Source organism: Catharus ustulatus, chromosome 6 (genome assembly GCF_009819885.2).
Source record: "Catharus ustulatus isolate bCatUst1 chromosome 6, bCatUst1.pri.v2, whole genome shotgun sequence".
Taxonomy (NCBI): Eukaryota; Metazoa; Chordata; class Aves; order Passeriformes; family Turdidae; genus Catharus; species Catharus ustulatus.
Genome location: NC_046226.1, coordinates 15,053,143 through 15,080,806, shown reverse-complemented (window position 1 = coordinate 15,080,806; position 27,664 = coordinate 15,053,143). Strand labels below are relative to the sequence as shown.

General features: G+C 42.0%; 1 protein-coding gene across 1 annotated transcript in view; it reads left to right on the top strand.

The window, feature by feature from the left end:
• LOC116997377 overlaps positions 1 to 24,251 on the top strand; it is a 104,750-nt gene extending 80,499 nt beyond the window's left edge. Inside the window, exon 5 of the mRNA XM_033061955.1 lies at positions 24,136 to 24,251. Within this exon, the coding sequence (XP_032917846.1) occupies positions 24,136 to 24,189 (54 nt within the window). The 3' untranslated portion in view covers positions 24,190 to 24,251. The remainder of the gene's footprint in view (positions 1 to 24,135) is intronic.
• Positions 24,252 to 27,664: the final 3,413 nt, after the last annotated feature.

Below are 27,664 nucleotides of genomic sequence, written 5' to 3'. Positions count from 1 at the left end.
CACAGCCTAGATGCTGATACTTAAACTACAGGCAAGCTTAGAGAAATAATAAGTGGTTAATCTACTTTAAGGGAAAAGTACTTTTTTCTGGTCAAATGTGAAGAATGTGGACCCAGAGACTGCAGCTGAGGTCATGTGCAACCCCAGATGTATTGTTGGGGTGGGCTGGATCTTGTTTGGATTTCTGTACCATGGCTTTACCTCCAGAAGCATGAGACCTCATGGGGAACAAAAGAAAAGTGAAGTGATAGAACAGGCAGGCAATACTTGTGTGCTCTGACTCACTCAGATATAAGAGGTCCTTGTGCATTGTTCAGTGAAAACAAAAAATAGCATAAACAGCACTACTGTGCATAAGAGCTACTCCATCCTGTTCATGTCATATTGCCTCCTTTCACATGTGTGACCCTTTTTTATTAAAGTGCTTTCAAGAACTAGTAAAAGATATAAGGAAAACCAGAAACTACAGCTTGCTTGACATGCATATAAAATTTAACAACCATGAGAACTCTTTCTGTCTCTTTTTTAAGCTGAAGTAACTGCCTGGGTCAAATAAAAATGGAGAATTATAATATTATTATATGAGTGAAATTAGGCAGCATGTTCACAAATCAGATTCTTGCCTTTTTTTTCAGAGCCTTCAAAGTGGATGTAGCTAGACTAAAACATGAAACTCACTCTTCCCCTGCTGTTTCCCAGTGTCTATTGAATGGAAGAGGGATTTTTCTTTGAGATTCAGAGCACTGTTGAAGGGTTTTATCTTGCTCTGATCCATACAACCTCTGACTTACCGTGGCACAGCTGTCTGTTCATGGGTGACCCTGGGACAGCCTCAGGCTGTCACAAACCAGCTATAGGAGCAGGGCTCCCATCAGCTACCAGCCAAGACTGGGTGTGATAAGGGATCAGGACACACACCCCACACATCTGTCTTTGTTATCCAAAGTACTTCATCTATGACTCAAACCAAAAGGACTTTAAAGTTGTTGTTGCTGTTCCTTGCTTATCTCCAGAAACTCTTTAGTTTTTTCTCATGGGCATGATATCAACTTCTTTAGTTTAGTCCCTGAATAAAATATTCCAGTGCAGTGCTGAACTGGGCTACATTGTGGGGGAATGTTTTTCAAGTCAGACATAAAGCTGTTCTCCTTTCCTCTTATACTCTTCAAATTAAACTTCAGAGGACACTGTGGGTTTTCTCATTTCACACCTAGAATTTAAAGTAGCAGATCTTTAAGGTAAAATCCTCTGAAAGAAAAATGGAGTAATTTTCTATTGAGGATGCTCTTCTGTTGTCTCTAGGATGAGCAGCAGTTGCAACAAATCTAAAAGTTCCTCAGTAACTCAGCTAGAGTGGCCCCAGTGGATTGACACCCATCCTCTGTGATCTGCAAGACCTGTTCAGCTCTGTATGGGAATTTTACACTGTTTTTTTAGGCATTAAACTGCAGTGCAGTTTTGAAGAGCAGAGTTAGTCACATCATGTTTTTCATATAGGTGCTGAAGGGAAGCAGCTGCATGTGGGGGAAGCAGTTTTGAAGGCCAGAGACAAAGTCCTGAGATGGTTGTGCATGTTGTCTCTTTCCCAATAATGACTTTGTTCTTTTATTGCTTCTACTCAAATGTCTTGTTCTGGTCTGCAGACAACCGAAATTTCTCTAGGAATATTTATTTTTTCTTTTTTCTCATCTTCTTTCTCCTTTAAAGTATTCAGAATCACCATTGTAAATCACTTGCTGGATGTAGCCAATACAGCAGCAGTCTTCACTTGTGCAATTTAAAGTCCCTGGCTTTAAATCTTAGCCTTGAGATCATCTAGTTTCACACCCCTGCCATCAACATGGACATCTTCCAATAGGCAGGTTGCTCCAAGCCCCATCCAACCTGGCCTTGAACACTTCCAGGATGGGGCAGCCCCAGCTTCTCTGGTCAACCTGTGCCACCCTCACAGTAATGAGTTTCCTCCTGTCTGATCTAAACCTGCCCCTTTTCAGGGTAAAGCCATTAGACTTGCTCTAACAGGTCCATGTCCCTATCAGGCTCCCAGACCTGGATGTAACACTCCAGGTGGGGTCTTGCAAGAACAGAGTAGAGGGGCAGAATCACCTCCCTCCACCTGCTGGTCACACCTCTTTTGATGCAGCCCAGGATACATTTGATTTTTATGGGGTGAAGGGGGAGGTTGTTGGGTCACACTGAGCTTTTCAGCCAGTACTCCTTCCCTTCCCTGATCTATTAGATACCTGCCAGCCACTGGCAATGCCACAATAAAGCAGGTTGCAGCTTTTGTCTCAACCTCAGTGAAAATGAAAGGCAAATCTTACAAACCTGTTTGAGTCATGTGGGTACGACAAGGATGTACCTGCCATGAGTTTGCAGATGATTTTTGACACATACCTACAGATATGTTTATCTAGGAAAACACAAAAGCAAAATGTAGATAGCTATGTTTATCCTGCTCTTGCAGCTATAGCTTCTGACCTTTGTCCATGACATTCCTGAGCACCTCTACTCCTGTCCTTGGGGATCTCACCATTTACTTACTTGTATAGTCTTCGTTACTGATTTTAGCACAGTCTGGGCAGCTCTGTAATAATTGCCCCATGTTAACAGCTGTAGAGAAACTGGGTGCATTTCAGATATCACTTTGCAGAAGTGCAGTATGTGGCTGTCATTTTATTCTTGGACTTTCAACTTGGTTATGAGAATAGTGTCTTCCTGCCTTCCTGCCATAAAGGTCTGACTCTGAGCAGCTGACTGTCACTCCATTTGCTCTCCTGTCTGAAAACAGAAGTGTTCTGAGGCAAGGTTTTTTTCAGCCCCCAAGGTATTTTTATATGAATGGGTTCAGACATAACCACAGTAGAGAAGTATGGGGGTGCCTGATTTGAACAGAACCTTTTTTCTGCCCCAGTAGTGGGCCAATGCCCAACAAGCATCAGGGCATCCTCCTTGACAGGAAGCACTATGGAGCTTCAGAGGCTGCCCAGGGCTGCACCTGCCTCTTCCCAGCGACTGAAAACACTGCCAGGAAGGATCTGCTGCCTCTCCAGCAGTCCCCACAGCCTTTCTCCTCAGGACGTTTGAATCTGGACAGGAACATCATGAATGCTTTCACCCTGGCTCTTTCTCCTCAGGACAGGTGCTGGGACCATACCTGTGGGGGAGGCCACTGCCTGGTCCCTGTGTCCCTGCTGTCTGTCCTGCCAGATCTCCCTCCTGGTCTGCCCTCCCTCTGCTCCCCCCTGCACCTGCCTCCCTCCTTTCTCCGTGTGAACGGCCACCATGTCATACTGGCCACCTGCAGGCGTCTGGTGGCCAGACTTTGCTACAGGGACATCTGTCTTGGTTGGCCTCTAGATGGAGGGGATAGGGTTGGATGACAGACTTAGAGGACAGTACAGTTGAGTCCTCACAGCTCTCTGCTGACAAATGCATTTTTGTCTCCTCTTTCTCAGGCATTGTGGAAGACTTTGTGTCTTGAGGAGTGTCTCAGGTCAGCAGGCTGAGGGCTTTGCATTATGGTGAGTCCTCTCCCTAGAGCTGAGCTCATCTGCAGTGGTACTGAGGAACAAGAATGGGTCAAAATGATGTTTCCCTTGTTTTAGTCATGGGTGTTTTTTGTGTTAAGGGTGCAATTGGAACAAAAGCAGAACTCCTAATGTGGACAGCCTGCGTGGGCATGATAGGAGAGGCAAGCAGAGCACTGACTGGGACCTGGTGCTGTGTTCTGCTGAGCCCAGTTTGAGCTCAGCTTGTGCAGCTGGTGCTGAGGCTGGTCCAGGGGCAGTGATGTGAGGATTCAGGGTCGGGGCTGATATTGGACAGGAGCAAAAACTCGGCAAAGTCTTGGATCCCAGGGAAGAGAAGTGGCATTGCTAAAAAGGGTGCTGGCACATGTGGTGGGAAATTGGGACAGCAGTCAGGGCTATCCGCAAAAGGCATGATGAGAATTTTAAACTGGGTGCTTTAAAGTTCAAGCTTTTCTTCTCCCCCTGTCATTCCCCCTAACAGCATTTCACTGAGTATGCTCTGTTTTCACTGGGACTGCTGGCAGGTATTGCTTCAGGCAAAACCTAAACCTCACAGTTGAGTTTTTGCATCATGAATTTCTGCACTTGAACTTGTACAGATTAGTGGTTATTCCAGGTCTTAAATGTGTTGTGGTTACATTACTTCTGCTATGAAGATTATTTAAAATAACAGGATTTTAAATTGGATCTCGTAGCTACTTTCAGTATGCTTCTTTTGAAGGAGATATCTGTGTATGTGTATGTCTTCTTTGCAATTGATAGAAGGGTTTTTGAGGTGTGAAAACCAGTCTAAGATCCTTTTTTTGCAGTGCAAAATATGAGGGAATGTATATTTATTGGTCAATCTTACCTGCTTTGTGCTGGACTGTGCTTGATAATTTCTGGCTGATGTCAATAAAAAAAAAGCTTATAATTATAGTGTCAGCTTGCCTTTGAAAGCAGGTCTGGCTTCAGCACTCAAGACAGAAAGAGTGTGCACATATCACTCCTGACATTTTCTCAGAGGTATTACTGCCTTGCTAGCTCACCTATCAAGCATGGTGGATTGTGTTTCTACTCTGATTACTAGCTTTCCTGGGCAACTGAAAGCACTGCTAGCTATTACCTGATATGATGTAAAATCAGTTGAATACTTTGGCACGTACATTGTGTTAAGAAACTGTGTTTTTAAAATGTCCTTAAGAGGATTTGATTTATGTCAGTTTGCTTTTATCTTATCCTTGTACTGGCAATATCTGTATTTTAGTATGTATGTATGCATCAATGTGTCTCGACACCAACGTTCTTCCATATTGTTATGATACCATGTTTTGAACAGAGCATTCATAAATTATATTGGAAAGGGTTGATTAAAAGAGTGATTTTATTTATCATAGTCATAAATCTTTAAAATCCGTGGGGAAGGCTTCTCAGCCAATGACGTTATAATTTTTTATGCCTTTCCTGACCAAGTTTTGGAAATCACACCTTGTCCCTGAATACCCTGAGGATTACGTATCCCCTTGTCAAAAACGGCAAGGTTATTATTCACTCAGGTAGTGCCAGTAATGTTCAGGGGCTGTAATCATCTTGTAGTGATCCATGTTATTAGATTTCAGTGGTCTGACAACGATTTATCAAATGCCACTTACTGTATCAAGAAGGGCAAGCAAACAAACCCGTCCTGTGCTGTCAGCCTCAGCACCAGCGCTCACGCTCGCTCCCCGAGCACCTGGGCCATGAAATCCGCCGGGGCTATTTCGGACACATCTCGCTTTTAAATGGACACAGGTCTTTCTGGAGAGAGCGCGCCCGTTCACCCGGACACGGACCCGGTTCGTGAGGGACAGCTGTGCAGCCAGGCCGGGAATTCCCGCAGGTTCGGGGCTCTGGCCGCCCAGGGCACGCCCGGCTCCCGGCCGAGCAGCCAGGGGCCGGGTGCCCTCTCTTGGCCGCTCCACAGCAGCAGCCAAAGCCGGGCTCAGAGCAGCGCCTGACCGCCTCGGAAACGGAGACAGCTTCACGTCCTGTCTGCCAGCTGGGAGAAATGTTTGTTTAAATGCAGCCCCGGGAGATGATGGTGCTAATCTAAACCACAGTGCCTCTCCAGCTTGGGGTGGGACAAGGGCCCTTTTGTCCCCAGAAATCCAGCTCCAGCAGAAGGGGATGAAAAGCAAGTAGCTGTTGCTTCAAAGGGAAGACAGCCGGAAAGAGGAGAGAAAACCTTCCTAAGATCTGGCTGCATTCCGGCAGACATACTGACTTTTAAGATGCTTTAAAATGTTTGTTTTTCTTTTTAGAAAAAACCTACCTCCCACTCAACCTCACAATGAGCCCTATCCAAATTGTCATAGACTGTTCAAAGGCTAGGGACTCACGAGGTGGTGGACTTCAATAGTTAAACAATTCTGTTGTTTTTTGTTGTTCTTTTTCTAATAGTGTTGTCGTTCAGAGTTCTACACTGCTGAATTTTTAAAACCATTAACAGTTTAATCCCTACTACCTCAGAAGTCAACCATATAGAGTTGGCTAACCAAAAGCAATCTATCTGGGCCACAAATCATAAATGGTAGACCAATTCATATTCTGAATCAGAATAACTCCAACACCCTTCTTTTAAACTTATTTAACAAAGATCCAACAACTCCTTGGTCTCTCTTAGTCCATCTCAACAGCAGGGCTAAGGAACCTCTGCACTTCTCCTTGGGCACTGGTAACAGCTACAGATCAAAGAGTTGGGGTTCCGTGGCCTGGTCCCATGCAGACTTTCTTCTTTGGCTTATTTATCATTTATGTGTCATTTATCACAGCAGTCCTTTGCCGTGGAATTTACATTTTGATGAAACTCCGGAGCTATCATTATTTCAGCAAGATTGCCTTTGAGTGGCAGCTGTGGGGTTAAGGCACATATGTGCCTGCATGATAATACTAGAACTTTAGTGGGGCTTGTGGGGAATGTCATCACATTTCTAAGGTTATTCACTTGATAAACCTACCAACTCAGGAAGTGAGGTAGATCAATCTTCTAGAAAAGCTTGATTTGATGCTGCATAGTGGTTTGTCTGTGTGTAAAATAGAACCAGGACCAGGAACTGGACTTGGACGACCCATGTGAATCCCTTCCAACTCAAAATATTCTGTGATTCTGAAAATAAATGATCATTGGAACAATATTTAACAGATGAATAAAAATTGCATGGTTAAGTAGAAAAAAAAAATTGATCAACCTTTTAACAATCAGATAAGCATGCCTTTTAACTAATAAACTGAGAGTTTAGTGAAAGAGACTTCATCTACATAGACTCCTTGTCATCCTACTCAAAGAGAGTATTCTACAAAGGATCTAAATTATATTTATGTGCTTGATAGAAAAATTTAATAATAATCTTTGACTTATGCTGAAGATCAAGCTAATTATTGTTTGTAATGGAGCTCAGGTGGTTTATCCCTGCTGAAGATTTAGCCCCATTTTTTTGTTTGTTTTTTTCTTAGCTAGATTTCTCAGCACTTTATTTATAAGTAAAAGGGAACATGGAATATAGCAAAACGGGGTCTATGCACTGAAATTGCATCCTGCTGCTGTTCCTGTCAGGTTCTGTGTGTAAGACAAGATTGTTAAGTAGCAAACACCATGCTAGGAGTTGAATGTACGAACTCTATTTCCAGCTCTCTTGCTATGTAACTTTAAATATCTCACTAAACCTCTTAACTCATAGAATTTTTATCTGAAAATTGATAACTGTCACATGCATGTCTTTCCATCTGTGTATAAGCTGCATTTTATGAGTTCTGCCCCTTAAATGCCTAGTGGAAAGACACTTTTTGAAGGCTTGTTACTGGTTTGTTGTGTGACATTGATATAGACGGAGCAGTTGCCATTTCAAGACAGACAGCCCTTACTGCTGGGATGATGCTGGCGTGGGTACATCCAATGTTAAATCTTTCACCCTAGGCAAAACCCTTTGATGCTCAGAGTTTGGAATAGAGGTAAGCATTTTGCATCTTTTAAAGAGCTGTGTGAATTTCCTCAGAATCTGAGAACAGAATGATACAGAGCAAGCTTCAAGGCCAACAGAATGTATATGGATGTAGAGAGGAGAAAGATGGGCCACGGTGATAAAAGAGAAGCTCACAGATGAAATATCTGAAGCATCCACTGAAAGTGGACAGCCATGAATCAGAATCAGTTGCAATGTGCCACTTTTAATGCGAGAACCCTTTGAGCTGCAACAGGCATTTAGATCTTGTTGCAACCAATTCTTGTTCCTCCTAATTAAAACCAGAATGCATTCGATACTCTAATGCAAAATGCTCATATAAATTACTCGCATTCTTCTACTTGAATTGATAAGTCAAAACAGCCCCACAGGAGAAGGAACTGCAATATGCTCTGACAGCCTATGCACAGTGCTCATTGATAAGACAAGTATTGCCTGAGAAGCATGATAAAAAACTGATCTTAAAAACCTTAATAGGAAGGACAGAGTGTGCAGGCTTCCTGCTCGAGCTACCTATTCATCTTGTATGGAGCTTGTAAACAGTGGGTGACACGGTGCTATATTTTCATGTGGTTTTATTATTAGTTAACAAAACGAGGAACAATATTTGAATAGCAATTCTGTGTTTGGAAAGGTAGGCACTTTTAAGGCACATAGAGCTGACACGCCCCAAGGCTATACCTCATTAGTTTGCTTATGTTACCTAGCTATATATCTCTGGGAATGGAGTAGGTGCTTTACATACAAATAAAAGATGTGGGCGGAGGAGAAAAGAGGGCTGAATTATTCACTTTTCTGCCCTGCAGCTTGTGTAATCGTGCATGCTATGGCAAAGTGAATGCAAAATACCATAGGCAAGGTTTGAATCTGGTGTAAGTTAGTACAGCCCTGTTGAAGTTGACAAATATCACAGGCAGCTTCTGTGAAGGCTTAGACCTGCATTATGTTTACTGCTGTGAACATAATGTAAGGAATCAGGTCTGAGGTCCCAGGCCTTGTTTATACATACTTAATAAGCACAGGGGAATGATCTGAAAGCAAAATATTATTTTGAGTTGTACATGTTTCTAGACATGTGAGCAGGTAACTGAATTTCTCTTAGGCAAATAGATGTCAGCTGGCTGCTCTTGAAGAGTAAGAAAAATAGGTAGGTGCCAGAGAAGAATTCCTGTTCCAAGCCAATTACTAATTCTTTTTTTTTTTTTTTGATATTTCATAAACAAACTAGATTGGGAATAAAACTCTTAGTCAATGTGACAGTGGTATGGGTTAGTACACAATATAAATGCCAGGAAAATGCATAAAAAACCTAATGTGGTTTCTGAGTTAATTAATTGCTCAGCACTGGTAAAGCAATGTAACCATTTATTAAAATAGACAAGGTTTTGTGTGCAAGTCACAGCTGAATTGGCTGCTAATTAAGAAAGAGCTAATACTCATTTAGATAATAGTCTTGTCAATAATTGTGGACAATAGGAAGAAAAATTTTATTAACTGAGAAAAAAAAGGAATTGATGATTTCTGGATATTGAAATCTGAAAAAAATTAATGAGCTTGAGAGATATTGATGCTAAATGGTACCAGACACTTCCTGTTGAGTGACTATGTTCTATTAGACTTCTGCCAGGAAACTTCTCTCTCATTCCTCATCATTATCATTGGCTAGGATTTTATTGTGTATTTGATAATGTACTTGAGGGAATGTTTAAATATAATGTGTGGGAGTAAAGAGCATGTGAATAAAAATGTGATTGTAATAATTTCTTTGTTTACCTACCGATAGAAATTCTGAACCTCATAAAGTGTATACAGACACAATTTTGAAAAATCCATTGACCTCTTCCTTCCGAGACTCACTGGAGGGATGAGCCAAGCCACAGATGGGCTACATCCACAAAAGGTCTCAGGTCTCACAGAACATACCTGAAATGAATGGCTTGCAGAGAGTGATTCATAGTGGCTTTCCTGGGGAGGCATGGCACTCCAAAACAAAATACAGAAAAAGGAGTTCCCAGTAGTAATAGTAAGTGCAGGGCCATTGAGAAAACTATCCTTTCAGTGCTGATGGCACCATCCCAGTATGTGTCACACACTCATAAGCCAGGACATTGCTTTGTTCTTTCAAAAAATCTTGGCACTTTCAATTTACATGATGAAGAGTGCTGTCCCTGTCATGACCACTTTAAGGGATTAATTAGAGGTTGTGACTTGTCTGGAAAGTGAGATTCGCCCTTCTCAGCCTTCCAAAGATTCATTTTTCAGACTTATGCCTTACAGGCCAAATACCTGGGCTTTGCAAGAAGTAGATCTGTGTTCTTCAGGTCAAACAGGTAAATTGCACAACATGAGCCAGATGTCACCTTGATTGCAGGCATCAAACAGAAAGCTTCATAGTTCTTTTTCTGACACACTCCTGACATCTCCTCTGGCAAAAATTTCGCTTTCCTCTATACCAGACAAGTTTGTATGCTTTTCTATAGACCCTAGGGGTAAGCCTTGGCATATCTAATCTTAGAGATCTCTAGTGTAAACTTCAGTTTCTGAGTGAATCATTGAGATTCCCTTTATAGACAATAAGGAACAGGACTGTCTTAAGCAGTGTTATTGTATTGTAAAGCAGATGTGCAAAATAGGTTGGATGAATCCTGCCTAAAAATACATATTTCTTTCCTCTAGAGAGCTTCAGGTAACTAGCTCAAGATACACTTCTAGAGAGAAGCATGCATATCAGTGACGTTCAAGAAGATAAATCCCTCTCTAGATTTCAAGGTCTCCCACATCTAAAAGACATTGAAGGAGGTAATAGAGGGTGAGAAATAGGCACTGCTGCCTGTCTCCTTCAACTTCTCTGTCTCAGGCTTCTCCTTAAAATTTACAGAAATTATACTCAATTGTTATCAGTTGTCCTATTGAGATAGCCAGAAAATGAGTTACTAATACTATTAACAAAATTCTAAAAGCTGCCAACACGGAAGTGAGAGCCCGCGGCAGCCCCAAGCCAAGCTGGAGCCCGGCCGGACCCGGCAGAGGTGGGAAAGCCTGGCAGAGGCGGGGCCAGCAGTGTGGGGGCGGGCGGCAGAGCCTGAGCCAGCAGGGCGGGGCAGGGGGGGGCGGCAGAGCCCGGGCCAGCAGGGCGGGGGAGCCCGGGAGAACTGGGGCTAGCAGTGCAGGGGAGCATGGCAAGAAGCAGGAAGGCCGGCGGGTGGGGCTGCCTGGCAGCGGGGGAAGCCCAGCAGAATCGGGGCCAGCAGCGTGGGGGAGCCCGGCGGTGCGGGGGCCTGCAGTGCCGGCCAGGGCGAGGAAACGCGGCGGCGGTGCAGATGGGAGGGGGCGGCCGGCGAGCCTGGCTGGCGGCGGCGGCAGCCCTGCCGGCGGGGCGAGCGGAAAGCGGCGCTCGCGGAAGCGCCACCGCTCGCGAGCGAAGCGCCGCCGCCTCGAGCGGAAGCGCCCGCCGCCGCGCGCGAAGCGCCGCCGCGCGAGCGGAAGCGCCCGCCGCCGCCTGCGGCGAAGCGCCGACGCCAGCGCGCGAAGCGCCGGCGCGTGGGGGCGGGCGGCCGGCGAGCGAGCGGCGCTCGCGAGGCGCGGCGCAGGGCGAGCGAAAGCGGCAGCGGGGCAGGGGCAGGCGAGCCCGGCGGCGGCCGCCCTGCACAGCCGGGCGGAGTCGAACGCGGCAGCGGGGCGGTGGCTGACGGGAGAAGGGGGGCCAGCGAGCCCGGCGGCGGCGGCAGCACCAGCAACGGCCAGCCCCGCCGAGCCGTGGCGCTGAGCTGGGCCACCCGGCCCCGTCGGCAACCATGAGCGGGCCGAGCCTTCCTGGCCCAGCCCCGAGCCAGTAAAGCCCGCTATAGCCGCGATCCTGTTACTTTTGTTACTGAGCTTTTTGTAAGGATGAGTCTGGAAGCCTGCATGTCTTTTATTTTGCTTTTTTAAAAGGAGTCAATGAAGAGAATGAATCACTCTAAGTCAGTTGGAGTTAGATCAGCTTTTTGGGAAGATTTTTATGTGATTTGCCTATTCCTCTTTTCTGAAGTTCATTCTCATATTGTTTGTGTTTGGAACAGTTTCGCCCTTGTAAACTCTGAACATACTATAATCACAGAGAAACTGATATTAATTAAATTATTTTCTCTTTTTTTTTTTTTCCTTCTCCACATCTGCTGTTTATGTGTATTCTGAATGTTCGGGGTTTCAGGACTTGTTCCTTGGATCTGGTGAACTCACAGTTAATTGACCTTGACATTGATCACTGAGATGTGACCAGTTAATTTGACTCTAAAGCATATTTGAGCTGGCAGTTTTATTTTCCAGCATTCTTAATGGAAAAATGCAATTATATGTTTCAAGATGCTGGATGTCTTGGAAACCCATAACATTTACAAAATAAACATCAAATGTAAAGAAATAAACTAGTTGTTGACAAGTTGTGGCAAAGAGGAGACTTGATCAAGCTTCATTTCAAATGCTGGAAGATGCTGACTGTATCATCAAAAAGTGATGAATGTGCATGCTGATAGAGGGATTTCAGCCCTGCATACCTATTGCTGCATAGCTTTAGGTTGCTTTTCTTCAGGTCTAGGCCAATTTTCAAGAAACTGAATCTGTTCTGTATGCAGATAGTTCTGCCAAAATCCCCTCAAACAAAACCAGAATAATTAATGTACGTAATTCAATCTTTACAATTTGGACTTGTTGGAAAATGAATATGTACATCACAGTTTTAATTCTCAAGTCCTTTTCAATGCAAAGCCATGTCATCACCTGTCAACAATCTCCATGTAACAAAATACATTATTATGGATATAATAATCTGTCACAGATGGCAATCTATAGATATATCACTGATAGCTTGTTGGTGGGAAGTCATTATTTGTCAAGCTCATTCTAGTAAACACTCATTTACTTGGGTTTTGTTTGTGGTGCTCAAGCTGAGAAATACAATTTAGTGGGATTGCTTATTTTGCAACTTAATGCTAAATCAGGAGGGAGAGGCCTTTCTTGGCAAGGTTTGCAAACACTTCTGAATCCAGAGATTAAGTCTGCTTGTCTCTGACTGTACTTGATGATTTTTGATTACTAGTGCTGATAAATATAAGGGCTTAACTAATGACCATAGAGTGAGGATAAAAATGATAATTTGCTCAAGGGGCTTAATACTTAAATCTTGAAAAGGGTATCTTTGGAATGAATTCAGCCATATACTCATATCAGGGCCATCTATTGCTACTTATTAGAACTTTAAAACCCCACCCCTTTAAATCACAGAATCATCAGTGTTGAAAGAGACCTTGAAAACTATCTTGCCCAACTTCTGACCCAGCACCACCATAGCCACCCCTAAACAATATCCCCAAGTGCCACATCCAGATGCCTCCTCTTCTCCAGACTAAACACCCCCAGCTCCCTCAGCCAGTCTTCATCAGAAACATGCCCCAGACCCTTCCCCAGCTCCATTGCCCTTCTCTGGACATGTCCAGCCCCTCAGTGTCTTTCTTGTTTTGAGGAGCCCAGAACTGAGCATGGGATTTGAGGTGTGACCTCACCAGGGCCAAGGTGATGTACAAGTACAGGGGGACAATCCCTGTCCTGGTCCTGCTGGCCACACTATTGCTGACACAGACCAGGATGCCATTGGCCTTCCTGCCCACCTGGGCACAGCTGGCTCATGTTCAGCTGCTACCAAATGGCACCCCCAGGTGCTTTTTGGCTCAGCAGTTTTCCAACCACTCTGTCTCCAGCCTGTGGGGTTGTTGTTACCAAATATTTTAGTAAGCTTTGTCTTGAACAGTATAGAGGATCAATGTAAGCACTTTCATTCATATTTATATACAGACATCCAAGACATTGCTAGGAGGAATGTATTATCCAAAGATGGGAAGAATTGAATTGATGATGATATTATTGTTCATAATTGTAAAGATTATCAGGCATAGGTTTACTAAGACTGTGGGGACACAGTCCAAGCTCATGAATTGTCCATTGGCTTAGAAATCTTAAAATTCAGGTCTATTTTGTTTTCCTGTATTTGATCACATTTATGTTAAATGTGGAAGTTCTTTCAGTCTTATTAGGTATTTTTATAGACTGTGTGCATGCAATAAGGTCCAGTAAAACTAATGGCCCCATAAAATCTGTGACCAAGGATTCTGAAATTTTTTTGTTTTAGGGACATGAACAAGTATCAAACTTACTAAAAAACTTCAGTGCAGTTCTCTCACAATTTATTTGGTGTGAGAACAGAACTTTACTAAGTGCTTGAGATTCACTTGGTCTCTGTCTCAACCTTTGTCTCTCATCAGGTCCATCAAAGCTTTTAGGAGATACAGAAGTTTTTGATGAAAAGAAGATTAGGACAGCAGGATGATACTGAATTTTTTTTTTGCAATCCTGAATTTTTTTAAAGCAAAGTACAGTAGCTTTTAACACAAAAACCCCTGTGATTGTAGACAGTTTAAAGTAGAGCATCTAACAGGAAAAATAATATTTCTTTTCATTCCCTCAAGCTCTTAAAAGCATCTGGTAGCTGATGAACCTTTCAGTCTAGTGGGGAAGTAGAAGTTCAGCATTAAACTGGAAACATCATGCAAGTGTCAGATTCGTTATCTTTTGAGGTGTCTCACAGCTTTTACCTACACTCTGGCCTAGTCCTTTTCATGAGATAGTGATGGCTCTGACAGGCATTAATGTTTTCATTTTTGTTATCAAGAAACTTTCTCTCCCTTTCACTGTTAAGTTAAAAATCAAGACAAGGAAAACTAGCCAAGCAGTCCTCTCTCTCCTCCTAAATCACCCTGATGTTTTTTGTTCCAAACAGCCTTCTTTTGCAGCTTTACCTGGTTGTTTGGTAGGTTGGTAAAGAGATGAAGGATGTTTAAGAAATTACTTCTGTAGAGTGAGACTCAAGAAGAAAGCACGGAAAACTTCATTTAGGCTGTTTCCTCTTGGATTACTGACTTCCTTTCTTTTCAGTGCAGGTATTTGGACAGCTCTTTCTTAGAGGCCATTTGATAACAGCTAGGGATGTCTCTGTCAAGGTCACCTCACTCCATTTTCACATTTCACATTTCACATGTCCCCCTGTATCCCTTTACCATCCCCCTGTATCCTACTGCAGCTCACATCTCCAAGTGGACTCCCCATTACTGCCTGTCTCTCACCTTTATCCCTTTAGGTTTTGGCTGTTCAACAAAGCTCCTCCCTGCTATTTCACTCCTGGGTCTTCATCTTTTATCTTCTGGTTGTCCAAATCCCTAGACAGTGAATCACAGAGTTCTAAAGGTCAAGTGAAATGCAAAAATAGGGTGCCTGGATAGCTAATGATTTTGGGAATGGCTCCAGCCCCATCAGACGCTGGTTTTGTGCAGTGTCACCATGGAAAGTAGGGAGGAATTGGGAGCTTCATGTCAGTCCAGTACATTTGATGCAGGTCTGATCAAACCAGAACCAGGCTGGCACTCAATCACTTCTCTGCCCTCCTCCTCCTCCTCCTCTTGCTGCCAAATGCAGTCTTTTTAATTCTTGAAAGCTACTGATCATCCTCTTCTAGTCCAGTGGCCTTCAGGAAAACAGTGAATTTCAGGCACGTGGTCTGAGAAACTCCTTCATTTTCTCATCACTTTCTGCACTGACTAAAGAAGGGTAACAACTGCACTTTTTTTTTTTTTTTTTCCAAACAAGGCACCTAGCTGGCAGTGCCCTCAAACACAGTCTTTTAGAGAAAGATGCCCAAAGCATAATAAACAGGCTGAAATTATAAATCCGTTGCTGTCACAGAGCTTACAAGTTCTTAGTTGACTTGCCTGTGCATAGCTGTTTGTTTTCTCTCTGCATAGCAGCATGTAATTAAAATGTTCATATGCAGATTGCAGCCCATTTAAGGATGAATGCTGCTAGATGCTGAGCAAAATTTGAGTAGTGTTGAGAGATTTCAGCTGCCAAGGAAGAGAGAGGATGCTCAAAACAGTCTGAGCTGGCCAGCATCTGGCAGACTGCCTTAACATTGATTTGTTCTTATGTTAGGTTAAAACTGGCAAGGAACAGGGAAAGCAGTTTAGGGCTCAATTAACAAACAGCCTTTAAAAAATGTATTTCGCTTTCTGCCTTAGGCTTTGCCTTGGGGCTAGCCCTGTTCACAGAGCTAAGACTAAAAGAGAAAAGCTGCTTATATACATCATATCCTGCAAACAGTTATCCCCTCTATAATGAGGACAATTCAAAACATCTCAGTGTCACAGACACTGAATCAATCAGACTGGTATTAGGTCAAATTATTCATTAGAACAGCTAAGATTGATTTGGAAAATGTTTGTTTGTTGTTTAAAGTTTTCATGGTGTTTGAACTGGAAAAAATAAAATAGTATCTTTTGAATTTGGGCATAAAGTAGGCTGAGCTGAAGAAGTTAGATGGCACAAAGAGATATTGTTTTATCCTGGTCATTAAGAATATTGTGGTGGAAAAAGTAAAATTGGGACATATTACATTGGATACATACATTAATTACAATAGTGGCTATTTCTTTTCTGTTGAAAATGTGCAGAGGGTCTATGCTGTAACTGGGGGTAGTTTTAAGTCACTCGAGTGTTCTTACAAACGCTTATGTTATGGCAAAGAAGAATGTTTTTTGGAGAAGTGTTTTTGAAAAAGCTGTAGAAGTTGTCTCTGCACAATGACTGTGGCTGGGGCCAGGGAACTGTGATCCACATTTTAGGAGCTACTGCCTGGGAGAGGATGTCCCACTGCTGCTCTCCCTATCTGCAAATCATTTGGGAGACTGGGGATTTAAAATTCTTCAATGCATTACAATCCATGCATTACAATCCTTTTGCTCCTTTGATTGGGTCAACAACCATACCATCCTTGACTGAATTTTCTGAGGTTTTGCAGAGGTCTTCATCCAGAATTTAAAAGCTAAATCAATAAAATGGCAAGACGACTATCCATCTGCTTTATCTTGTTAAGTTTATTTCTGATTATCTGACTTCATGAGACCTTTTTTCTTCTCCTTCCAATGAAGGCAAATTCAGGTGGTATCAAGAGAGAATAATTTCTTCTAGAGCAAAGTGATTCACTGTTAGTCTATATTTTGTTTGTCTATACAGTTTCCCTAAGTTGCTATGGCAGTGCTGATAAAGGAGATCTATTTCACCCTTCTATGTATTTATTTTTCATTTTGGAGAATAGAGAAAGTGTGTGTCTGGTCACAGACTTCCCGTGTTCCCTTTGGAGAAAGGTGCAGAGTAATGTTTCTAAATTAAGTTGATTCAAGGTTTATTGGCACTGTAAAAAACCTGATTTTCCACCCAAGAGATTGAGCTTAGGCTACCTTATGTTATGGGGAAGAAAGGATAAGGGAGAAGATGTTGCACAGTGAGTTAATGAGCTTTGGAGAGCCAGGCTTGCTGGTTTTGCTTCTGCAGGGGGAGCAGGATGACTGACCTTTGGGAAGCAGACACACCACCTCTTTTCTTTAGCAAGAGAAACCACAAGAACCAGCCCTCAGGGGTTTATACCATAATTCTGAGCAACTCAGCCAATCAGCCTCAAAGAAACACTGAATTCTCTCTTTGTTGGTGGGAATTTCTCTGCTGAATCTACATGAAAAGCACAGCCTGGGATGTGGGCTGAGGAGTGACAGATGCTGCACTGCTGTTCTCTGTTCACTGTTCATGTTCAAATCTGTAACAAGGAGATGATCCAAGGATGATGGCAAGAGAAAAAAACCATTCAACTAACCTCTTATAAAGGTTAGACAAAATATCATATTGGAATGTTTGGGTTTGGGGTTTTTTGTATTTTGTTTTAATTTCATATCGGCAGCAAAAGTTGAGGTTGAAAATAAGGATGATATGTTATTTTTGTAAGTCTGAAGAATCCCTTTGAAAGTTCATTTATCACAAGCTTGTAAATGACATGCCTTTTTCTTGAAAAGTTGAATAATGTCCATAAACAAGTACAGGATCTCTTAATTGTATCCAAGTGATAGTAACTGATATAGGTATATAGAAGGCTTTTATAAATAACATGAGTTACTAGTTCTTAAAACAAACTTATTTTGCAACCAGACAGTGCTTTTTTATATTCATTCTTCCTAGAGAATTTAAACTACAGTTGCTATCTACATTATGTAAATTCAGTTTTGCAATGGAAGTTTATTTTTTGCAGATGTCTAACATGAAAAAATACCAGAGTACAGTAATTTCACGAATACAAGCCACACCAATTTGACCAAAACTTTGGTGGAAACCCGGAAGTGCGGCCAATATTCCGGGGCGGCTAATACATTAACAAAATTCTAAAAGCTGCCAACACGGAAGTGAGAGCCCGCGGCAGCCCCAAGCCAAGCTGGAGCCCGGCCGGCCCCGGCTGAGGTGGGAAAGCCTGGCAGAGGCGGGGCCAGCAGTGTGGGGGGCGGGCGGCAGAGCCTGAGCCAGCAGGGCAGGGCAGGGGGGCGGCAGAGCCCGGGCCAGCAGGGCGGGGGAGCCCGGGAGAACTGGGGCTAGCAGTGCAGGGGAGCATGGCAGAAGCAGGAAGGCCGACGGGTGGGGCTGCCTGGCAGCGGGGGAAGCCCAGCAGAATCGGGGCCAGCAGCGTGGGGGAGCCCGGCGGTGCGGGGGCCTGCAGTGCCGGCCAGGGCGAGGAAACGCGGCGGCGGTGCAGACGGGAGGGGGCAGCCGGCGAGCCTGGCAGCGGTGGCAGCCCTGCTGGCCGGGCAAGCAAACGCGGCGCGGGGCGGTGCTGACGGGAGAGGGGGGCCAGCGAGCCCGGCGGCGGCGGCAGCACCACCCGGCCAGCCCCGCCGAGCCGTGGCGCTGAGCTGGGCCACCCGGCCCCGTCGGCAACCATGAGCGGGCTGAGCCTTCCTGGCCCCGCCCCGAGCCAGTAAAGCCCGCTATGCCGCGATCCTGTTACTAATTGGCCAATTTGTGAAAGCTGCGCACGGATTCTCGCGACGAACGAAAGTGCGGCTAATATTCGGGGTGCGGCTTATCTATTGACAAAGACAGCAACATTGTCGAGGCACCGGAAGTGCGGCTTATAATCCGTGCGGCTTGTATTCGTGAAACTACTGTATTTAAAATTTCCCCTTGAAAAGCCATTCAGATTTTAAAGAGCAGTCACTATTAAATATTACACTTGATTAAAGATGGATAGTAGTTTTTCATCTTTGCTGAGGCTGGATTTTTCCCTGCAGTCCAGAATGCTTGAGTGCTTTGTCTTCTGTGGGGGTGAAGTCCTTTATTTTCTAGCTGTGATATACTTTAATCTGGCACCTGCTGCTGTTCTTGGAAGTCTTGGAAGACTTATTCACAATCTAGCTTTAAGCACAGATCAAATAACAGGGGTATTGTCTATTTTCTTTCCTCAGATCTGTTTCATTGTCTACCCTTATCATTTTATATCTTAAGATGACAGGGCATTGAATTTTCTACCAGTTTGTTTGTGTGGTACCTGGTAGACCTGAGTGGAATTCCTCAGTATTATATTCATCATAATTAGCCATTCATGTTGCATCAGCAGGAAGATGTCTTCTGAACAACTTTTAAACACTCCTGTTTCTTGCAACCCTTTCAGTCATAGACTGACTACCTTGTATTTTGTTAATCAGGTAGAGATGTTGCATATCTTTATCTGTAATGCCTTTTTCAGCTCTGCCTGTACAGCTCATTCCTTTCATTTATCTTCTTTTTTTCTGCCTTTCTATTCTGCTCTACATGTCTATTTACCCCTTCTAAATAAATAGTTCACAACTTTTTGTGGAATATTGCACAGAGTCCCACTGACAGTCTGTGTTTGGCATAAATGAGTGGACCTTGTGCAATTGGAAAAAAAGCCCTGACTGGGTTTAGGTGGAGTTGCTTGTGGTATAGATAAAGACCAAACTGGTTTGTTAAGTGTGTAAAGTCTCCGAAATTCAGTTCAGGATAAAGAAATGAGTGATAAAAAGGAGATCTTCTTGGTACTTTGAAAAACTTTCAGCTTATTATTTGGTACCTTGATATTTCTAAATACTATCTTATTTATAAACCAGAACTGCAAAGATGCAGATGAGTGAGGCTCATAAAGAAAAGAATCATTATGACATTTCAGCTCCTCAAGAAATGATGTCTGCCGAATGTGTAACTCATGGTTAGAATACACAGTTTGTAATCATAACCTGTGATTCTTTTCTACCTATACCCCAAATTACTTGTAATTCACTGAATTTCTCCCTTTCTCAGTGGCTAGAGCAATACAACTTCTTCAACTTGACAATTATAAAGCAAAATTTTGTTTGTCTTGAAAAGCAGTATAGTATCCATTTGTTGAGAATCAGTTTGGGATCTATGGACTGAAAGTACTTTTTTCCTCTTCCTTTCTTTTTTTCCTTCCCATAAAAAATATTTGCGCTCCTGACCCCTTCCATCCTCCTCACGTTCTAGCTACTTGTCAGTATATAAATTCTTGGGTATGGCAATATTTCATGCACTATCTTTAGCTTCTCTGCAATTAATATTCTCTCCCATCGTTTAAGTCCAGTCCTGTGTTCCTGATGTCAAACTGGTTTTGTTCAACATGACCAGCAAGGTAGCGTATGTTTCTGTGTTTCAAGACTCAATTCTGCCAATTCTGAAGGTATCTCCCATTAATCAAGAAGGCTACTTTGTCATAGTGCAGCTAAAGTTATCACCAAACTTTAAATACAAAGTCTGAATAATAATTACTCCTCTTTTGTTAAATGGAGTTAACACAGCTGAATAGCTTCCTCAATGGTTTATTATATTAGTCTTTCAGAACACTGACTGATTTGTTTTTATTACCATGAAAGCTTTTGTCTTATGAAAATTACTTGGGACCACAGGTCAATGTTTTTCATGTCACATCTCTATAAGAAGTACATTGCTTTATTTTACTTTGTATTCTGCCACTGCAACCTGTATGTCACTTAAATTTATTTGTCATGATACCACTGCCAGGCTGCCATTAAATTGTTAAAGGATACTCAGGAAATGTTGTTGCAGTAACCTTTAGAGGAAGACATATGGAAATGGACTATATCTGTTAATTAACATTTCGAACCGCAAACCTTCCAAAGTATAAGGACTGGTATGAATCACTACACATGAGCAGAATACTTAGAGGGGTGATGATCATGTATTTCCTGAGACAACAGATCCTTCAAGTGCAAATTGCCTATCTATCTATTTAAACTAGGAGACTGAACTGGTAAAGAACAAAAATGAAATCTAGAGAAAGATCAAAATATATATCTCTCTTCTGTCCATCCTCACCAGTATCAAAAATAAAATGGCCTGTGATTCTTGTCTGTCTCAACAACATTTAAAAATTGCAGCTCACAGAAAACAGAGCGTAAGGGATGCATAGGAAATAGAACCCATGGGAAAAGCTCCTGAAGTGTTTCAGGTTAAGCTGAACCAGGTATCCCAAGTCTTGGATGTATCACACTGCCCACTGGAGAGCGTGCTGACAGAGATGTTGCTTATCTCTGAGCTAACATGCTGTGATGCTGCCCAGACATGTTCTGGGGAAAAAAGTTGAGTGCATGGAGACAAGATGAAGCTGTGGAGGATTAAGCTTTCCTGCTCCAGACACTGTGATCTCTAACAAGATTGGTATGTTAAGGGATATTTAGAGCATTGGTTGTTCATACGTCAAGTCTGGTCAGAATTCCTGAGGTTAGAGTTCTTAATGCTGATCCCATTATAGTACTGTGTAAGTACCTGAAGATGGCATAATCCAGCACTGTTGAAGAAAGAGGCTCACTGCTTTTCTGCTTGCTAAACTTTCCTCTGCATTGATTCCCTGACATGGTTTGGTGTGGGGCTGCACAAATCCCTGTGGCAGCATAAACTAGCATAGGAACATGCTGGATTTTTGAAGGTGGCAGAGACAGGGAGCTGTGTGTACCAAAACAGGTTTGGTGTTACAGTGGGAGCAGCAGTCCCAACAGGCAGCTGCTGACAATATGGAATAGGGATAAAAATAGAATGAGGTTGAAGCAGGAAGGACGTGCTTGTAGTCCATGCAAATATGCTTAGGTGAAAATATACATGGATAAGTGTGATAGGTGTGAAAAGCAAAATGATAGACAATGAAAGGAAATCCACAGGCTAGAGAAGACAGAATTGTTTGCTCTGAAAGGAATTATGTTGTCCATCAAATCTGGCAGAAACCCCCAGTTTTGCCAGGTTTGACCTACCTGACACCATTGCATGTAAGCCAAGAGCTGTACAACAATCTGAGCCTGAAAAATGAAACGGGGCAATTGAATACAAGCTTTTTACCCTGTGGAAAAGTAACTGGAGGAAATTGAAAATTTGTGGTGAACTCAAACAAAAGACTGATGACTAAATCAATTGTTTTGTACTTTCCCAAGCATTAGATTTCATAGATGGCACTGTGAATTCTGTTAGGTACGTGTGGCTAGGCTGTGTGGCATGTGAGGTATGCTCACAGCACCTCTCCAAGTATTAGCTTGTTTTTGTTCTTTTGGGTTATTGCCTGGCACAAACAGTATAAAACAGGTTGCAGGAACTCTTTAATCAGGCTTAAAATATTCAGAGAATGCAGCTAAGGAACTGCATATTTGAGAAGAAATACTATTAAAAGACCAGAAATATAGGATGCCAATATAAATATTGTTTCCATTTTTCCGTTGTTCACCGTTGTCTCACTAGGTGAAAACAAAAACAGAGGCTTTGGAAAGAACTGCAGTGTATCTTTCATGCAGGTTGCTTCTCACTACAGTAATTTCAGCACCCAAAATTACACTTCTGGAAAGATTCTTCCTACTTAATCTGCTGCTTTTATTAGAGCTATTCTTTTTCATTATTGCATATAAGCTTAGGGCTAACCAGCAAGTCTCACTCAATGTGGATGACCACAAGTTTATCTTGAATTTTGGGGTAGCAGTAAACCCCTAACTTTTTAAAGTATTTGAAGTTTCTACTTGGCTTGGTTGAAATAAAATACAGTGTAACACAGACATAGAAAAAGAGAAATTGCTTTAAGGAACATTCCAATGCAGTTCACTAACCATTAAGTATTGTTCTACTTTTCTGAGCTTAAATCTCTACTGATATGAATTTTTTATATCCTGCAGTGCAAGTTGTACTACTTGGGTAACTAATACAGTTAAAGCAGTGGTTTCATTAGACCTGAGAAAGTTTGGAATTGGTTGTGGTTGTTGAGCAATTGAGTCTCCACTTTGTGGCAGTGGAAAGTCAAATATTCTTCAAATATTCTTGAATGTATTTCTGAACTTGATTAAAAAAAAAAAAAAAACCCAAGAAAGAAAGAAAAAGTAATTTGAAATGTGGTTTTGAGACAGCAATTTGAAGGTATCTTTTCTGTGTAGTTGTACATGTTGGTTCCTCTTTTTATCTGTGGCTTTTTATTTGAGTTTATTAGGATGAAAATTAGAATGAATGATGTTAAATAAGATGAACAGACAATGAAAGAAGAATAAAGGGGAACTGTGACAATCACAGAGGCAGTTCTAATGTTTTCTACATATATATATAATACTGTGCCAAATTCAGCAACTGTTTATGGAAATTATGTATACTGAAATATGACATGGTTTACCTGGAGTAGGACAAACCAAAGCTGTCGAACATTTTATTTGTTTTAAAAAAAATACTTAATCCTATCCTAAAACAAATCGCATTTTTATCCCAAAATGGGATATCCCAGAAGCTATGAATTTATTTTGCTTAGAACTCCAAGTTGATGCTTTGATGAACTTCATGAGGCTTCTGCTGTCCTGCTGCCTGAGTTTATTAAAGTCCATATGCACTGAATTGGGGCTTGTGTCTGTTGTAGCCATCCTTCCCCTGAAGAGTTTTAGCCTTTTTTGTGCTCATTGGGGCCCTGCTGTGGTGCTGCAGCTCCTCCCAGGTGATGGGCAGTAACCCCACAGTCACGCTGGACACCTCTGTGCACAACCAGAGCCCCTCACACTGAGGATGTCCAGCCTGTGGGCAGCTCTGGACTCCTGCTCTGCTGCTGATGATTGCCCCTCTTTGCAGAAATACGAAGGTCCAGGAGCAGGTTTTGCCTGTGAAGGCAAAGGCAAAAATTAATTTAACCTTTTAACTGCTAGTTCTTCCCTTCAGCACACTCATTTTTTTTCACTGATTGTCCTTTTGCAGGCTCATGCACTTGTAGAATCCCTCTGTGAAATATTTGAGCATCAGATGGTTTTGTCTTTCCTTATTTTGTCCCAAAACATTAAGTTGTAATTGTTTTGCTCCCTTGTCTTGAATAAATTCCTTGCACATTCACATTTTACATCTTAGCCATCATCAGTGACATCAGCCAGCTAACACTTTTATTTTTACCTGTTTTTGAGTTCATGGTGTTTTGCCTGTTGAAAATATCCTATAAATAACATCTTGTGTAGTCTTTTTCTCATAATGGATAGATTTGAAAGAGGAAACAGTCTGAAAAAGAAAATTTCAGTATAAACAATCTGTTTGACAAATCATAATAAAATGCAAATGTTATTAACAGAAATTGTAGGGCTACAGGCTTTAGCAAAAAATGTTTTACTGCTGTTGATAAGCTGAAGTATTTTTTCTCAGTCAGTTTGTTTGTTATTAATCTCTTCTCTCCCCACTGTCCATAGGGAATGAATGCTGTGTACCCAGACACCAATAAATCTTCAGCTGAAGACCACTGACAGAAATCTATAGACCACCAGTTTGGGAAACCTCAGCTTTAAACTCTAAATGATTCAACGTTTGTGTAAGTCAGACACATTCTGCTATTATGTAACCAAACAATTTTATATCGATGGCCATTGTACTGCTAAGAGGTTCAGACAGTGTATGAGCTGTTTCCTCTTGCAAATTGTCTCTCTAATAATTAGATGATAAAATTGAAAGTGCTTGTGCTAGATATGTCCTTAAAATGTGCAGGAAAAGCTGTGTGCTGTATGCAAGCTGTTGAGGAAATCCTTGTTACAGTGACACATTTTGTAGTGCTTACAAGATTTGGGTTGGGTTTTTTGGTATGAAACTTCATTTTAAAACAATATTGCTAAACAACTAAGGACCTATTACACTAGTGTTTAAGGCAAGGCTCAGACACTGTTATTTAATAATGCAAATGTCATGTAGAAAGTACAGAGCTGACAAACACTCAGAGAATGTTTTTTCTCCTAACAAAACTGAGTATTTCAGGCAAAGACAAATTTTGGCATCTAAATTCTTACTTCCTCTGTTGTTCTGCCCTTTTTTACTTTACAACGGGAAATACTATGGAAATGCAAAAGTATTACAGGGGGGACAATTTTGACTAATATAGGTTGAAGTATTTCATGAATGGAAACTGAAACACAAGCTGTAGAGAAATCACTTAAGTCACTGCTGAGATGCATTCATCTCTGGTAGTGCATAAAAGTTAATTAACAGTGCAGTGAACTGGAGGCAATTCAGAAAGAAACATTATTAGATGAGGATGTACAAAGAAAGTGAACTGTCTTTCAGTTTACTGGCGAAGGATAGATGGATATCTACTAATGTCTGTAGGTGACCTTGACAGCAAGCAGGAACAGTCTGAGATGTTCCTTGGGGTCCTCTCTCTGTGGGAGTAATAGGATAAAAGAACAGGTGATCAGGCTGTGATGTAAAAGACTAAGGCCCTTTCCATCCTAATGTCTGGCAGCTACTGAGGCTGCATCCATATCGCCCCTTATATGCAGAAAACATTTTTAATGATTGAGCACCCTCATGTAGGGCCACCCAATGCAAATCACAGCTTTCTGTTGTATATATAGCAACTGAAAGTGGAGAACAGCAAAAGCCACTGAGGACTGGATACTGAATTCCAAACTTGGATAGATTTAAAGACAAGAAAGAGCAAAGCCACTGCATTGTGTATTTAAAACTAAACTAGAAACTACTGCATAGAGTATTTTGAGAACAGTCCTGCTCTCATGAGAAGGTGGACTTAAAACTCTAAATCAAGCTCTTTGGACTGTATTTCTTGTTGTGGGATGATAGAGTTTCCTAGTGCCAGCCCTGGATAGGCTCACAAGAGTTATTCACCTCAAACATCTATTTTCATGGACTTCCCTCATTTTATTTTGGTTACTCCTTTGTTGGGACAATTGGGCACAGAACACTTGGTGGAAAATAGGTGATTTAACTGGTCCTGAAAGATGAATTTTCCTATCCTTAGTTTTCTTATCATTTTCTAAATAGATTTGGGATATGGAGTTTGTGAACAGTAACAGGTTATTACTGATGTGATCAAGGACAACTAAGATTCAAGAGAAACCTCAAATTTCTCTTGACAGCTTTCTGCTGTCACTTTCTTCTCTCCTAGATTTTTCAGGATTTTGTGTTGCTGTAGGTTCTCCATGTGTGTTATATGAGTTCCTACACCACTGTCAGAATTATGGGGCTTTAAAACTTTGGGCCTATTTCTTCTATTCAAATGGTAAAATGAAATGGATTTATCTGCATCTTCATTCAGGTTAAGAATAACTCATAATCTAAAAAACAATTTCCATTTCATCCATGACAGCTAACATTCAAAAGCTCTTTTTCTCTATTGATACCCAGAATGAAGGTTTAAAAGTACTGAGTCTTATTTTGAATATAATAAAGTTGTAAAGCAATGAGCTTGCTCCTTTGCTGTATGCCTCATTGGCTAACCAGGCATCCAAAGAGTTCACATACAACTTGCTGATGTTTTGATGAGTGACTGAGCTCTGCAGATGAAGGTCCAGGAGAATTCCTGGGAAAGTGAGCTCTGCAGCAACTGGAAGCAAAGCTGTGGTAGCTGGATGTTTCCACTTACCCGTTGTTCTAGACTCTGTGAGCTGGCAGTCATTTGGCAAAAGGAGACAGAAATATATTCTTGAAAATATTTCTGTTCAAATGAGTAAAAGGATAGAGTAAAAATAAAACAAGAGTGAGAGACAGGAGGATAGCATGAAAATAGCAATTTGAGTTATTGTCACAAGGGAGCATTACACATGGCATCACATAATGCATGAGTTAATCATCACAACATTCTTTGGAAGCGAAGCAGAAAAGTACAGAACATGACAAGAATTATATCCAAATGCAATAAAATCTTATTTGAAAGTTGTTTACATTTTAAAAAGCAGATCAGTAAATTAAGGGTGGATGAAACTGGTTTGTGGAAATTCCAGGAACTTGGCAGAATTCATCCATACAGGGAAATTAATTCGAGGCTGATATATTTTCCTTCATAAGGTTGATTGCAGCAGGCTCCCCCTCCCTGGAGGCTGAGTTCTGCACAGCATTCCTTAAGAAAGCAGTGCTGGCAAGCCAGGCTCAGACACAGTGAGTGAACTTACTGTCTTTGCACCTGACATGGTTCCTTCGTGGGTGCAATTTAGGGAAGTGCTGCCGGAGCACAGTGGCTGCAGCATTACCTGGACTGCAGTAGTGTGACAGATTATCAGTGTCCTGTGACACCCAGAGCAGACCCTCCCACCAATGCTCCCCATCATTCTGATAAGAATGTCTTCACTTTGCCAAGACTGGCAGTTGCACTTAGCAGAAAGGGGCCAAGTGGGGCTCCCCGTGGGACTTCCATCCTGGTGCTAATCTGGAAGTAACCAGGAAAGAGACAAAAGCAAGGAAAGAAAAAAAATCAATAAAGGAAATTGTTTGAGGAAGAAAATAATGAAATCAACTGAGGCAAACCAATTAAAACAAAACAAAAGAAAGGACAGGAAGGTTAAATTTACTCCCTAGGCCAGATGCACCCCTGGAACCTCAGCAATGGAGCCCTGACCATAATGGATGTCCTGGTGGAGCTAAGGCATTCCCTGAAACATTAGTTTTATCATGATGTATGATGACATCTTCTAAAAAACAATTGTGTGATGTGTCTTATCCAGCCTTCCCTGAAAAACTGGGACCTTCCAATTGATATGGGTCGTGATGTGGTTATGGGACTTAAGTGCTAAGAGTTACATACAGCCCTGAAATTAATTTGACTGCTGTGTACCAAAATCTAATTTATTTCCTTATCATCTTCCAACCATTAAATTGCTAGAGCTGAGTTGTGTGAATGTCTTAAAGAAAGGCAGCTTCTAGTCACTAAGGAATATTGCAGAAAAATTGCCTTCCAAGCATGGTTATATAATGCCCACTTATTTTAATTAGACTTTA